The sequence below is a fragment of the Eleutherodactylus coqui genome, chromosome 5 (assembly GCF_035609145.1).
Source record: "Eleutherodactylus coqui strain aEleCoq1 chromosome 5, aEleCoq1.hap1, whole genome shotgun sequence".
NCBI classification, from domain to species: Eukaryota; Metazoa; Chordata; class Amphibia; order Anura; family Eleutherodactylidae; genus Eleutherodactylus; species Eleutherodactylus coqui.
Window position 1 is genome coordinate 265,021,788 of NC_089841.1, and position 16,252 is coordinate 265,038,039.

At 50.4% G+C, this 16,252-nt stretch overlaps 1 protein-coding gene across 1 annotated transcript; it reads left to right on the forward strand.

The window, feature by feature from the left end:
* The first annotated feature begins 377 nt into the window (after positions 1-377).
* On the forward strand, positions 378-7,169 carry LOC136628598 (RNA polymerase II elongation factor ELL-like). Its single transcript, XM_066604628.1, has 4 exons — positions 378-932; positions 1,010-1,181; positions 3,152-3,196; positions 6,674-7,169. Exons 1-4 carry the CDS (start codon positions 916-918, stop codon positions 6,788-6,790), a joined length of 351 nt encoding a protein of 116 aa, XP_066460725.1. The 5' UTR covers positions 378-915; the 3' UTR covers positions 6,791-7,169.
* Positions 7,170-16,252: the final 9,083 nt, after the last annotated feature.

Here is a 16,252-nt window from a genome sequence, read left to right on the forward strand (position 1 = left end):
CCCCCCATCACAGCGGCAGCCCCCCCCGGCGCAGCGGCAGCCCCCCCGGCCCATCACTTACCAGGACGGCGGGACAGCTCGGCAGCTCGAGCAGTGACAGCTCGTCTGCGCATGCGCAGAAGAGCTGTAGCGGGGAGCACACTGAAGCGGCTCGTGCTGAATGGAGAAGACCGGACTGCGCAAGCGCGTCTAAAAAAGCAAGCTGCCAGCGAATTTAGACGGAACCATGGCGACGGGGATGCTAGCAACGGAGCAGGTAAGTGAATAACTTCTGTATGGCTCATATTTAATGCACGATGTATATTACAAAGTGCATTAATATGGCCATACAGAAGTGTATAACCCCACTTGGTTTCGCGAGACAACCCCTTTAACCGCTTGAGGATCCGGTCTGTAGAGATGCTGGAAGCGCCGTGACGTCCGCTGCGCCCTCCTATGTAGCGTCTGAGGCAGCGCTCTGCGGAGAATGTTTTCTTCGTATCGGACATCAGTAAATAGCGGTGTAGTGGTGTCAATCTGGCCGATCGCTGTCCTTCAGTTACACAACGGGAGTGCTGTCAGACTCGTGGAGCCTCCTCGCCTGAAGGATGGCACAGTCTGTCGTCCGGCATTGCCTCCATGTGAATGCTGGACCCCCTCTCTCGTTAGTCTTTTAGACGCAGTTCCATCTTGGGACACTTTGTGGCTTGTATATATTGTCTTACTGAAACCAGACTTTATGCAACCGCAGCAAAACCTGCAACAAATCACAGCAAATCTGTCTGCAGTTTTTGATGCGCTCCCTACTCCACCCGCGCTGCACTCCTGATGGGAAACATTACTTAACAGGAAAACTGTTTTTTGTGTTTTTTTTTCCTTCCCCTAGATGTAAATGGGGCTTGCAGCAATTCCAGTATCCCAACATCGACATCCGAGATGCCAGACTATAGTTTGTGAGTATCTAACTTGTATTCTGTCTGTTGGCACTTGTGTAACTCGCTGCTGATGCCTCGTTGTGTCTGTAACTTAGGAAGTACGCAGCAATCGCATCGCAGGAACAGCGCCAGAGTTACAAGAATGACTTCAATGCAGAATATAACGAATACAGAGATCTACATGCAAGAATAGAGCGGATAACCAGCAGATTCACCCAGCTGGACTCTCAGCTCAAGCAGCTGTGCCACGGCTCGGAGGAGTACAAGGTAAGCGTGGGACGCTGCTAGAGGAAGGTGCATTGTGTGTTGGTGGACTGGTGAGCCCCTTCCTCAATGCATCTATTGTCTAAATCGCCCCACTTACAAGTGCTGGAAGAATGCAGGCTTCCCACAGCGGCCTTCCATGCGGAGCAGATGGCCATCACGCCGAGCGTCTCCGTTCCATGCAGTATTAAGGCCCTGGGCGATATAAATATGTTGGGGTTTTGGTTGGAAGGGTTTATTCACATGGACGTATATCGGCTATGTTTTCACACCCGGACAGTCTCTGCAAGGGGAGGAGGTGGGACAGAGCGGCAGCTAGTGTCCTGAGCCCTGTCTTACCTCCTCCCCTTGCAGAGATGGGCAGCGTATATCAGCCCGGGCGTTAAAACCCGACCGATACATGTCCATGTTAATAAGCCCTACTGACGGCGTGCCGCTACAATGTTATAGTCACACATTCATGACGCAGGATTCAGGCCTGGATTTGCTGACATTCTCCAGTAATGGGGTGAATGCAGTGTTTTTTTATACCGCATTCACGCCCTTCTGAATAAAATGTGAGGAGTATTATACACACTATAGATCTTATAATCCACAGCGTGTTCATCAGTGCTATGCAAAAGAGGAAAAAGGAAAACCGCCAACCAATCGCCAGGAGGACGGAAGCACGGACACGCTTGGCCAGGTGCAACAAGCATGCCAAAAAGGAGGTCCAGCTCATCCAATGGGGAAACCTTTCTGAAAACACTAAATTTTAATTTCACCACCTTTTTGAAAAAAAAAAATGTTAAGGTCGTCTAAACCAAAAAGGACCATAACACACGAAAAAAATAGCTCTAAACCCACCGACTCTTCTCCGATGCCATTCCGCGCTCTTAGTGGTAGGGCTAATTCGTGGAGATCCACATGCCGGTTTCAGCTACGGATTTTTACCAAGCGTTGTAGAGCATGTTAGCAAAATAGAGTGTGCCCACTAGAGGGCAACAGACTGCGTGCAATGGGGAATAGGCACATTACATCGCCTCACCATACTAGTAACTGGCTTCAGGACAACCATATATGTTGAGATCATAACTCACTGGAAGAAGGGTCATTGTGAAATGTCAACTAGTGCGCTGAAAATAATCACACAATCAATGCTGATAAAGCAAGTAATTAAATACGCCAGTCAGCAGGAGATCACAGGTGCCATAACTAGTGCTGTGGCCCCCCAGGGGCAGACTTTGGATTGGGATCCCCCCACTACAGATCCGCCAGGTCTAATCACAGCCTCTATCTTCCTGATATGTAAGTGTCTTACCCAGTTCATGGGTTCCAGGCGTGCCAACACCAACATGGAGATCGGAGATGTTTTCAAATGAGTGTAAGTAAAAGCTCTTTCACCTTGAATCGCCATGCGGTTGTGCAGGAAAGCAGTAATTCAGCGCATGGCCATTACAGTAGAAGTGCTTTCGGCTGCAGTCACTTGATAACTGCGTTGATCTCCATTTTTGGCCGCTTTCTGCACCCTCATCAGCCACCATGCAAGCAGAATGTGTGATCCCAGTCCTACCAATGAATTTACCAGGCATTGTGAGAAGGGACTGCTGTACCTGGAAGGAACGCAGGAGAGTGGGAGACTCGTCCAATGAGGGGTTAATTCAGGGTGTGTGGATGGCGTGTAGAGGTTAGGAGCCAGGAGTCCATGGAAGCTGAGAGGTGATGGTCAGTGCACCCCGGTGTCTCACCTGCAGGCGGCTGAAGAGCAGGGATGTCCCGGCAGCGTCTCACCCGTGGTACGGTGGGATGTACAGGCCTGTGGTCAGCTGGGAGGCAAGAACAGCCAACTGATCTGTGCTATTGGTGCCGTCCGAGGCGCGCCCGGTGCCGTATAGTCACAATCTGCACATGAGCAGATACGATGGTGACTGAATATATCCTGAGGCCTTTGTATTATGTCGCTGATATGTGGTTTTATTTTTTTTCCTTTCTAGACTATCCACGATCAAATCCTACAAGAATACCATAAAATTAAGAAAGTAAGTCTTACCAAATACGTGACCTCCGACCTGTTCCTAAATCCTGAACCGCACGTTACTCCTCACGTGAGAGTCTGTGCTGAAAGTTTCTGTAAATCCAGTCCGTTATCAGATGAGCTGCATTATTGGGCGTCCTGAAGAGTCTGTAGGACTTGTGGTGGGGGGGGGGGGGGGAACTGGCGGAGGCCATCAGTCACCTCCTCCTGCGCCTCTTTGCGCAATCATTCTATGTCATTTTTGCCACATTGTTGATCTTTCACTGTGCCGCTCAAAAAAAAAAAAAAAAAGATAGTTGTACAATATATCCAATAGAGCCGCACAACAAGCCTCAGACGGCCGCGTCAACCAGGAAATAAAAGCCCAAAAAGTTGTGTCCTTTTTAAAGGAGTATTCCCAAAACGGGGTGAGCAGAGAGTGGTGGAGCTCCTCCGTGGGTGCATGTATAATGGAGGTACAGCTAGGTGGGAGGTGCTGCCGGCCGGACGCAGACCTGTACGAGACGGGTCAACAAGTACACTGCGGGAGGAAGAGAAATGGCTCAAGGCGCTTTCACTCCACTATGTACTCCTTATCACCCGTCCTGGGGATTGATGATAAAACTATGAGGGATCAGCCACCATGAGAACGGGGGGTCCCGGTTTCCTCTCCTCTTCACCGTGGGGCTTACTGCACCCCCCGCAGTGATGAATGGAGTGGTGGTCGAGCACGCTGCTGCCGCCCCAATTATTTCCAATGGTACTGCTAGAGATGTACGAGCATTTGGCTATTGCTGTCAGTCCCAGTGAAATGAATGGAGCGACGGCCGCCCAGGCGCAGACAGCGGCGCAGCATGCACTCTGGATAGGCGAGAAGTCCATTTTGGGTTAACCCTATAAGTACCAAGTTAGGACCCATATTTAACCCCTTAAGGACATGACCCTTTTTTCTCCATTCTCGGTTGCTTCTCCCCTCTTTTTTAAAAATTCATAACTTTTTATTTCTCCAGCGACCCTAGATGTCGCATGCCTGATTTTTGCAGGATAAGTTGTATTTTTTAATGGTACTATTTAATGTACCGTATAAAGTGGAGTGAAATGGGAAAATAAATAAAATTCCACCATCTTTGGGTGCATCTTGTTTCTATGGCGCACAAACTGCAACAAAAATGACCTGATAACTTTATTCTATGGCTCGGCACGATGACCACCATACCAAATTTATAGCTTGTTTTTTGTTTTTTTTTGTGTACTACTTAATTTTTTTTCAAAGATATTTATTTTTTTAAATCCTCTTCGGCCGCCATCTTCTGAGCGCAATAACTTTTTTTCATTTTTCTGTCAAAGTTTAATGACTGCTCATTTTTTTTGTGGGACGTCATGCATGTCTTTTTCATTGCTTTTTATTACATTTTTTTTCTTGGAGACAGGAGTGACCAAAAAGGTGCAATTCTGTTTTTTTTTTCTTTTCTGCTGGCGTTCACCTAGTGGGACAAATAAGGCGTTACTTTTATAGATCAGACTTTTATGGACACAGTGATGCCAAATATGTTTTTTTGTTTCACTATTTAGATTCCTTTATTACAAATATGGCAAAAAGGGGCTTTACGTTTTTATTTTCCTTTTTTTTTTTAATAATTAGTAAAGCGTTTTTTTTTAAACTTATTTTTACCCCAGTGGGAACAAGAACTTGTGATGCTTTGATCACTCCTGCAGTATGATGTGATGCCATAGCATTACTTTATACCGCGATCTGACAGACAGTCTATCAAGCCACCCCATAGCATTCTGCTATGATAGCCCCGGGGCCTTTCAGTAGGTGCAATCTCATCGTGGGGGGGGGGGGCCATACGGGGCCCCGGAACATCGCTTGGGGGATTTAAATACCGCTGTCAGGATTGACGGCAGCATTTAAAGTGTTAATGGTTCCGATGAGCAGCTCGGCTTATTGGAGCTGTTGTGAGCAGGCGTCAGCTGTTTAGAAACAGCCACCCCACAGATGTATGGAGCGAGATCTCATACCCTGAAGCTGCAGGTCGGAACTGTACACCCTGCAGCGTTAATGGGTTAAAGGAAATCTGTCAACTAAATTTTCCGTATTACCCTAATACACTGATCGGTACATGCTGTCATTACCAGCCCGAAGTGTCTCCTCTGCGAAGATATTCGTAAAAAAGTATCTTCCGCACTATATGGTAATAAGCCATCTGTTGCAAAGAGACGTCATGCAATCAGCCTCTACATGTCAGAATATTGGGGCGATTGGGAAAATTTAACTGCCAGATGTCCTTTCAAGGGGTTAAAGGATATTCACAGTCTCCCTCTATATATGTTATCGCGGCTCGTACGTCCTGATGAGCGGTCACACCGCTGGATGGTTATATGCGACTGGATCGGTGGGGCCGTCCTCTGAACACGGTCTCCTCCGCAGTGGAGGTAAATGACTTGTGATGTTTTCTAGAACTATAGAAAGTTTCGCTGGTATTACACTATCTATACTATTTCTGTAGTGTCACAAGTATCATCGGGCCTTGCGGTTCCTTCAATGGGGAATGGCTAGGGCTTATTATCCTTAATGTCCGTGCTGCGGTCCTCGTGTGCCGTACGCCTTACTCACAACTACTTACAGGAGCTGGAAGTGCTTGTGGCCACCAGGGGGCGCCTGCTGCCCGTTCTCTAGCACATAATAAGAGACTTGGGAAATGACTTTGTGGAGTAGAAAGTAAACTTTAGATGACGGGCGGTTTCACACCAGGTTTTTATGGCAGTTTTTCTTGCAGATTTTTGAAGCGGAGAGAGGTGGAATTACCAAAAAATGAGGAACACAAACGGGGGTTTATAGTTGGCCCTGCCAGATCCACTTCTGGCTTTGGATCAAAATGTGTGTAAGCTGCCATGAGAACCTGTGTGTGAAACCACCAATGGCACACTGAGTTGGGAAACTCTGCCGCCAGTCGTATCGGACAGTACACGCTGCACGTTCGCAGACATTGCATGTCCGATTCTCAACCGTGAAAATGGACAATGGAGTACGCTGTGATTTTTTTTTTTTTTTTTTTTCTTCACGCAGACCATCAGTCCATGGGGAAAATTGGCCTATAATGGCGGTATGTGCTGTCCAAGGAATACACGAGCAGCACACGGCCCAAAAATGTGGCCATGCGCCTCTGGCCTAATGTATAGATGAACACTATGGGGTGATTCATAATGCCAGAATTCTGATGTAAAGTCGCAAGTTTTCGCACAACTCCAGCTTGACCAAAAATGTGTAACTTCTGGGTATTTTTCTGCGGTCTTCGCTAATTTGATAATTTTTTTTATGTGGGTGTGGCTTAGCGGGTGGGATTGCAAGTCGGATTCCTTGTAACTTATGCCAAAAGCTTGTGCCTCTTGATAAATGTAGCGCCTGTTGATCCAGCAGCCCTTCTCTAGGATGAATGTCCCACGTCGGTCTTGCGGCTTCTTACTGATTATGCCATTTTCTCTTTTTTCCTTCTTGCAGTCAAATCCCAAATACAGTGAAGAGAAGAACCGATGTGAATACCTCCATAATAAACTGGCTCACATAAAGAAACTGATTGCACAGTACGACCAACAGCAGTTTCAGTCCTGGCATTAATGCCCACATCCAGGTAGCAGTATCTGTGCACCTGGGGACGTGACTATTCTCTTTTCCACTTTGAACCTTCTCCTCCGGCCAGCACCACTGAAAGTATTCGCCGTAAGGAACAGTCAGCCTTCTGGCTGCATCCATAGAAGTCTACTGCCCAGCCAAGTAGTGGAAGCTGCACTTGGTTTAGGCACTTTCTCCATAAATGCAGTTTAAGCCCAATTTTCATATATATATTTTTGTCCCGCATCCCCTCCCCCTTTTTCATCCCTTTTAACATTGGTTGGACTAATAAGAGATATACAGATGCCAAAAGAAGATATGCTATTTTTATTTCATGAATTATTGCTGGAATCCAATAATAAATCAATTAATACTGTTGAATGTAGCTGAGCGCTCCATGTGTGGTGTTCATACAAGGGCTGCATGGAAGGCGTGCTGACCTCGGCGGATGTATCTGGTGACCCTCACGCTTTGGGTCTGGTAGTAGATCTTCTCCTTCCTTGTGCATCATGTAATTCTTTCCCCTCATCCGTCCTCTGATTTGGTATCAGCTGTGAATTATTGTGAAATGTTATTACATCTGGGTTAAATATCTACCAAACGACTAAAGAGACCGCACTGAAGTGCCACAAAGATGAAGAACCTGCGCTACAAGGAGCCGAGTAATGTCCTCTCCTGAACCGTGACTAAGGCCATGAGGCCTGCTCTGATATCACAGCTTGCATGGGCTCAAATCACACTTCTTACTACAACTGCAAGAATCATCAGACCTAGTGAATGTCTTGAGTGCCCGATGTCCCTGTGGGGGGTTGTCTTGGGCAGATAAGTATAGGATTGGATTTGCACAATCCTGTTGCTTGTTCCGATTAACCAGACACCCTCCCGCCCCACCAAAGGGTAAGAAAGACAAAACGGACTCCTGTAAGTAGAATTTACTGACTTGTCATCTTGAGGAGCGTCTGTGTTGTGTTTACTACGTCTGTTATGGCGCTAATAGAAGCTGACGCTCAGGTTCTAGTGTCTGTTGGTGGGCTGCACTTCCACATCTAAGCTCAGCCCAGCAATTATCAGGAACCGGCAAGTGCTGGAGACCACCAGTGCTCATGTGATAGCTGCCAAAAGGTGCGATTAGACGAGTCCTGTTGGAGCTTGCCATTTCAGTTAAACCTCCATCTGCACTTAAAAAGAGGGAGGTTCAGCCTGACAATTATAGGGAAATTGCAAGCGGTGGCGGCAAGCACTACTGTAATAGCGCCCTCGTACCACCATCTCAGTGCGGCCAGCACTACTGTAATAGCGCCCTCATGTACCACCATCTTAGTGCGGCTAGCACTACTGTAATAGCGCCCTCATGTACCACCATCTTAGTGCCGCCAGCGCTACTGTAAAAGCTCTCATGTACCACCATCTTAGTGCCACCAGCACTACTGTCATAGCCTCCTCATGTACCACCATCTTGGTGCGGCCAGCATTACTGTAATAGCGCCCTCATGTACCACCATCTTAGTGCGGCCAGCACTACTGTCATAGCGCCCTCATGTACCACCATCTTAGTGCAGCCAGCACTACTGTCATAGCGCCCTCATGTACCACCATCTTAGTGCGGCCAGCACTACTGTAATAGCGCCCTCATGTACCACCATCTTAGTTTTGCCAGCGCTACTGTAAAAGCTCTCATGTACCACCATCTTAGTGCGGCCAGCACTACTGTCATAGCGCCCTCACGTACCACCATCTTGGTGCGGCCAGCACTACTGTCATAGCGCCCTCACGTACCACCATCTTAGTGCGGCCAGCACTACTGTAATAGCGCCCTCATGTACCACCATCTTAGTGCCGCCAGCGCTACTGTAAAAGCTCTCTCATGTACCACCATCTTAGTGCAGCCAGCACTACTGTCATACCTCCCTCACTACCACCATCTTGGTGCGGGCAGCACTACTGTCATAGCGCCCTCACGTACCACCATCTTAGTACGGCAAGCACTACTGTCATAGCGCCCTCACATACCACCATCTTAGTACGGCAAGCACTACTGTAATAGCGCCCTCATGTACCACCATCTTAGTGCGGCCAGCACTACTGTAATAGCGCCCTCATGTACCACCATCTTAGTGCAGCCAGCACTACTGTCATAGCGCCCTCATGTACCACCATTTTAGTGCGGCCAGCACTACTGTAAAAGCTCCCTCATGCACCACCATCTTAGTGCGGCCAGCACTACTGTCATAGCGCCCTCATGCACCACCATCTTAGTGCGGCCAGCACTACTGTCATAGCGCCCTCATGTACCACCATCTTAGTGCGGCCAGCACTACTGTAATAGCGCCCTCATGTACCACCATCTTAGTGCGGCCAGCACTACTGTAAAAGCTCTCATGTACCACCATCTTGGTGCGGCCAGCACTACTGTAAAAGCTCTCATGTACCACCATCTTAGTGCCGCCAGCACTACTGTCATAGCCTCCTCATGTACCACCATATTGGTGCGGCCAGCATTACTGTAATAGCGCCCTCATGTACCACCATATTAGTGCAGCCAGCACTACTGTAATAGCGCCCTCATGCACCACCATCTTAGTGCGGCCAGCACTACTGTAATAGCGCCCTCATGTACCACCATCTTAGTGCAGCCAGCACTACTGTCATAGCGCCCTCATGTACCACCATCTTAGTGCGGCCAGCACAACTGTCATAGCTCCCTCACGTACCACCATCTTGGTGTGGCCAGCACTACTGTAATAGCGCCCTCATGTACCACCATCTTCATGCGGCCAGCACTACTGTCATAGCGCCCTCATATACCACCATCTTAGTGCAACCAGCACTACTGTAAAAGCTCTCATGTACCACCATCTTAGTGCCGCCAGCGCTACTTTAAAAGCTCTCATGTACCACCATCTTAGTGCCGCCAGCACTACTGTCATAGCCTCCTCATGTACCACCATCTTGGTGCGGCCAGCATTACTGTAATAGCGCCCTCATGTACCACCATATTAGTGCAGCCAGCACTACTGTCACAGCGCCCTCATGTACCACCATCTTAGTGCGGCCAGCACTACTGTCATAGCGCCCTCATGTACCACCATCTTAGTGCGGCCAGCACTACTGTCATAGCGCCCTCATGCACCACCATCTTAGTGCGGCCAGCACTACTGTCATAGCGCCCTCATGCACCACCATCTTAGTGCGGCCAGCACTACTGTCATAGCGCCCTCATGTACCACCATCTTAGTGCGGCCAGCACTACTGTCATAGCGCCCTCATGTACCACCATATTAGTGCGGCCAGCACTACTGTCACAGCGCCCTCATGCACCACCATCTTAGTGCGGCCAGCACAACTGTCATAGCTCCCTCACGTACCACCATCTTGGTGTGGCCAGCACTACTGTAATAGCACCCTCATGTACCACCATCTTCATGCGGCCAGCACTACTGTCATAGCGCCCTCATATACCACCATCTTAGTGCAACCAGCACTACTGTAATAGCGCCCTCATGTACCACCATCTTAGTGCAGCCAGCACTACTGTCATAGCGCCCTCATGCACCACCATCTTAGTGGGGCCAGCACTACTGTAATAGCGCCCTCATGTACCACCATCTTAGTGCGGCCAGCACTACTGTAATAGCGCCCTCATGTACCACCATATTAGTGCGACCAGCACTACTGTCATAGCGCCCTCATGTACCACCATATTAGTGCAGCCAGCACTACTGTCATAGCGCCCTCATGTACCACCATATTAGTGCAGCCAGCACTACTGTCATAGCGCCCTCATGTACCACCATATTAGTGGGCCAGCACTACTGTCATAGCGCCCTCATGTACCACCGTATTAGTGCGGCCAGCACTACTGTCATAGCGCCCTCATGCACCACCATCTTAGTGCAGGCAGCACTACTGTCATAGCGCCCTCATGTACCACCATCTTAGTGCGGCCAGCACTACTGTCATAGCGCCCTCATGTACCACCATCTTAGTGCGGCCAGCACTACTGTAAAAGCTCCCTCATGTACCACCATCTTAGTGCCGCCAGCGCTACTGTAATAGCGCCCTCATGCTCCACCATTTTAGTGCGGCCAGCACTACTGTAAAAGCTCCCTCATGCACCACCATCTTAGTGCGGCCAGCACTACTGTCATAGCGCCCTCATGCACCACCATCTTAGTGCGGCCAGCACTACTGTCATAGCGCCCTCATGCACCACCATCTTAGTGCGGCCAGCACTACAGTCATAGCACCCTCATGCACCACCATCTTAGTGCAGCCAGCACTACTGTCATAGCTCCCTCACAACCACCATCTTGGTGCGGGCAGTACTACTGTAATAGCGCTCTCATGTACCACCATCTTAATGCGGCCAGCACTACTGTAATAGCGCTCTCATGTACCACCATCTTAGTGCAGCCAGCACTACTGTCATAGCGCCCTCACGTACCACCATCTTAGAACGGCAAGCACTACTGTCATAGCGCCCTCACGTACCACCATCTTAGTACGGCAAGCACTACTGTAATAGCGCCCTCATGTACCACCATCTTAGTGCGGCCAGCACTACTGTAATAGCGCCCTCATGTACCACCATCTTAGTGCAGCCAGCACTACTGTCATAGCGCCCTCATGTACCACCATTTTAGTGCGGTCAGCACTACTGTAAAAGCTCCCTCATGCACCACCATCTTAGTGCGGCCAGCACTACTGTAATAGGGCCCTCATGTACCACCATCTTAGTGCGGCCAGCACTACTGTCATAGCGCCCTCATGTACCACCATCTTAGTGCGGCCAGCACTACTCTAAAAGCTCCCTCATGCACCACCATCTTAGTGCGGCCAGCACTACTGTAATAGGGCCCTCATGTACCACCATCTTAGTGCGGCCAGCACTACTGTTATAGCGCCCTCATGCACCACCATCTTAGTGCAGCCAGCACTACTGTCATAGCGCCCTCATGTACCACCATCTTAGTGCGGCCAGCACTACTGTAATAGCGCCCTCATGCACCACCATCTTAGTTTTGCCAGCGCTACTGTAAAAGCGCTCTCGTACCACCATCTTAGTGCGGCCAGCACTACTGTCATAGCTCCCTCACGTACTACCATCTTGGTGCGGCCAGCGCTACTGTAAAAGCTCTCGTGTACCACCATCTTAGTGCGGCCAGCACAACTGTCATAGCTCCCTCACGTACCACCATCTTAGTGCCGCCAGCGCTACTGTAAAAGCTCTCTCATGTACTACCATCTTAGTGCGGCCAGCACTACGGTCATAGCGCCCTCATGTACCACCATCTTGGTGCGGCCAGCATTACTGTAATAGCGCCCTCATGTACCACCATATTAGTGCAGCCAGCACTACTGTCACAGCGCCCTCATGCACCATCATCTTAGTGCGGCCAGCACTACTGTCATAGGGCCCTCATGTACCACTATCTTGGTGCGGCCAGCACAACTGTCATAGCTCCCTCACGTACCACCATCTTCATGCGGCCAGCACTACTGTCATAGCGCCCTCATATACCACCATCTTAGTGCAACCAGCACTACTGTAATAGTGCCCTCATGCACCACCATCTTAGTGCGGCCAGCACTACTGTAAAAGCTCCCTCATGCACCACCATCTTAGTGCAGCCAGCACTACTGTCATAGCGCCCTCATGCACCACCATCTTAGTGCGGCCAGCACTACTGTAAAAGCTCCCTCATGCACCACCATCTTAGTGCGGCCAGCGCTACTGTCATAGCGCCCTCATGTACCACCATCTTAGTGCGGCCAGCACTACTGTCATAGCGCCCTCATGCACCACCATCTTAGTGTGGCCAGCACTACTGTCATAGCGCCCTCATGCACCACCATTTTAGTGCGGCCAGCACTACTGTAAAAGCTCCCTCATGTACAACCATCTTAGTGCGGCCAGCACTACTGTAATAGCGCCCTCATGTACCACCATCTTAGTGCGGCCAGCACAACTGTCATAGCTCCCTCATGTACCACCATCTTGGTGCGGCCAGCACTACTGTAAAAGCTCCCTCATGTACCACCACCTTAGTGCCGCCAGCGCTACTGTAATAGCGCCCTCATGTACCACCATCTTAGTGCGGCCAGCACTACTGTAATAGCGCCCTCATGTACCACCATCTTAGTGCGGCCAGCACAACTGTCATAGCTCCCTCATGTACCACCATCTTGGTGCGGCCAGCACTACTTTAAAAGCGCTCTCATGTACCACCATCTTAGTGCGGCCAGCACAACTGTCATAGCTCCCTCACGTACCACCATCTTAGTGCCGCCAGCGCTACTGTAAAAGCTCTCTCATGTACTACCATCTTAGTGCGGCCAGCACTACTGTCATAGCGCCCTCATGTACCACCATCTTGGTGCGGTCAGCATTACTGTAATAGCGCCCTCATGTACCACCATATTAGTGCAGCCAGCACTACTGTCACAGCGCCCTCATGCACCATCATCTTAGTGCGGCCAGCACTACTGTCATAGGGCCCTCATGTACCACCATCTTAGTGCGGCCAGCACAACTGTCATAGCTCCCTCACGTACCACCATCTTGGTGCGGCCAGCACAACTGTCATAGCTCCCTCACGTACCACCATCTTCATGCGGCCAGCACTACTGTCATAGCGCCCTCATATACCACCATCTTAGTGCAACCAGCACTACTGTAATAGTGCCCTCATGCACCACCATCTTAGTGCGGCCAGCACTACTGTAAAAGCTCCCTCATGCACCACCATCTTAGTGCAGCCAGCACTACTGTCATAGCGCCCTCATGCACCACCATCTTAGTGCGGCCAGCACTACTGTAAAAGCTCCCTCATGTACCACCATCTTAGTGCGGCCAGCGCTACTGTCATAGCGCCCTCATGTACCACCATCTTAGTGCGGCCAGCACTACTGTCATAGCGCCCTCATATACCACCATCTTAGTGCGGCCAGCACTACTGTCATAGCGCCCTCATGCACCACCATCTTAGTGCGGCCAGCACTACTGTAAAAGCTCCCTCATGTACCACCATCTTAGTGCGGCCAGCACTACTGTCATAGCGCCCTCATGTACCACCATCTTAGTGCGGCCGGCGCTACTGTAATAGCGCCCTCATGTACCACCATCTTAGTGCGGCCAGCACTACTGTCATAGCGCCCTCATGTACCACCATCTTAGTGCGGCCAGCACTACTGTCATAGCGCCCTCATGCACCACCATCTTAGTGCAGCCAGCACTACTGTCATAGCGCCCTCATGCACCACCATTTTAGTGCGGCCAGCACTACTGTAAAAGCTCCCTCACGTACCACCATCTTGGTGCGGCCAGCACTACTGTAATGGCGCCCTCATGTACCACCATCTTAGTGCGGCCAGCACTACTGTCATAGCGCCCTCATGCACCACCATTTTAGTGCGGCCAGCACTACTGTAAAAGCTCCCTCACGTACCACCATCTTGGTGCGGCCAGCACTACTGTAATGGCGCCCTCATGTACCACCATCTTAGTGCGGCCAGCACTACTGTCATAGCACCCTCATGTACCACCATCTTAGTGCGGCCAGCACTACTGTCATAGCGCCCTCATGTACCACCATCTTAGTGCAGCCAGCACTACTGTCATAGCGCCCTCATGTACCACCATCTTAGTGCGGCCAGCGCTACTGTCATAGCGCCCTCATGTACCACCATCTTAGTGCGGCCGGCGCTACTGTCATAGCGCCCTCATGTACCACCATCTTAGTGCGGCCAGCACTACTGTCATAGCGCCCTCATGTACCACCATCTTAGTGCGGCCAGCACTACTGTAATAGCGCCCTCATGCACCACCATCTTAGTGTGGCCAGCACTACTGTCATAGCGCTCTCATGTACCACCATCTTGGTGCGGCCAGCACTACTGTCATAGCGCCCTCATGCACCACCATCTTAGTGCAGGCAGCACTACTGTCATAGCGCCCTCATGTACCACCATCTTAGTGCAGGCAGCACTACTGTCATCGCGCCCTCATGCACCACCATCTTAGTGCGGCCAGCACTACTGTCATAGCGCCCTCATGTACCACCATCTTAGTGCGGACAGCACTACTGTCATAGCGCCCTCATGCACCACCATCTTAGTGCGGCCAGCACTACTGTAATAGCGCCCTCATGCACCACCATCTTAGTGCGGCCTGCATTACTGTAATAGCGCCCTCATGTACCACCATTTTTGTGCGGCCAGCACTACGGTCATAGCGCCCTCATGTACCACCATCTTTGTGCGGCCAGCATTACTGTAATAGCGCCCTCATGTACCACCATCTTAGTGCGGCCAGCACTATGGTCATAGCGCCCTCATGTACCACCATCTTTGTGCGGCCAGCACAACTGTCATAGCTCCCTCATGTACCACCATCTTAGTGCGGCAAGCATTACTGTAATAGCGCCCTCAAGTACCACCATATTAGTGTGGCCCACACTACTGTAAAAGCTCCCTCATGTACCACCATCTTAGTGCAGCCAGCACTACTGTCATAGCGCCCTCATGTACCACCATCTTAGTGCGGCCAGCACTACTTTCATAGCGCCCTCATGTACCACCATCTTAGTGCAGCCAGCACTACTGTCATAGCGCCCTCATGTACCACCATCTTAGTGCGGCCAGCACTACTGTAAAAGCTCCCTCATGTACCACCATCTTAGTGCGGCCAGCACTACTGTCATAGCACCCTCATGTACCACCATCTTAGTGCGGACAGCACTACTGTAATAGCGCCCTCATGTACCACCATCTTTGTGCGGCCTGCATTACTGTAATAGCGCCCTCAAGTACCACCATCTTAGTGCGGCCAGCACTACGGTCATAGCGCCCTCATGTACCACCATCTTAGTGCAGCCTGCACTACTGTCAGAGCGCCCTCATGTACCACCATCTTAGTGCAGCCAGCACTACTGTCATAGCGCCCTCATGCACCACCATCTTAGTGCAGCCAGCACTACTGTCATAGCGCCCTCATGCACCACCATCTTAGTGCAGCCAGCACTACTGTAATAGCGCCCTCATGCACCACCATCTTAGTGCAGCCAGCACTACTGTCATAGCGCCCTCATGCACCACCATGTTAGTGCGGCCAGCACTACTGTAAAAGCTCCCTCATGTACCACCATCTTAGTGCAGCCAGCACTACTGTCATAGCGCCCTCATGTACCACCATCTTAGTGCAGCCAGCACTACTGTCATAGCGCCCTCATGTACCACCATCTTAGTGCGGCCAGCACTACTGTCATAGCGCCCTCATGTACCACCATCTTAGTGCGGCCAGCACTACTGTAAAAGCTCCCTCATGTACCACCATCTTAGTGCCGCCAGCGCTACTGTAATAGCGCCCTCATGCACCACCATCTTAGTGCCGCCAGCGCTAGTGTAATAGCGCCCTCATGCACCACCATCTTAGTGCCGCCAGCGCTACTGTAATAGCGCCCTCATGCA

Coding starts and splice junctions, on each gene's coding strand:
- LOC136628598 (XM_066604628.1), top strand. Junction 1,182..3,151: donor ACGGCTCGGAGGAGTACAAG/GTAAGCGTGGGA, acceptor TTTCCTTTCTAG/ACTATCCACGATCAAATCCT. Junction 3,197..6,673: donor AATACCATAAAATTAAGAAA/GTAAGTCTTACC, acceptor TCCTTCTTGCAG/TCAAATCCCAAATACAGTGA.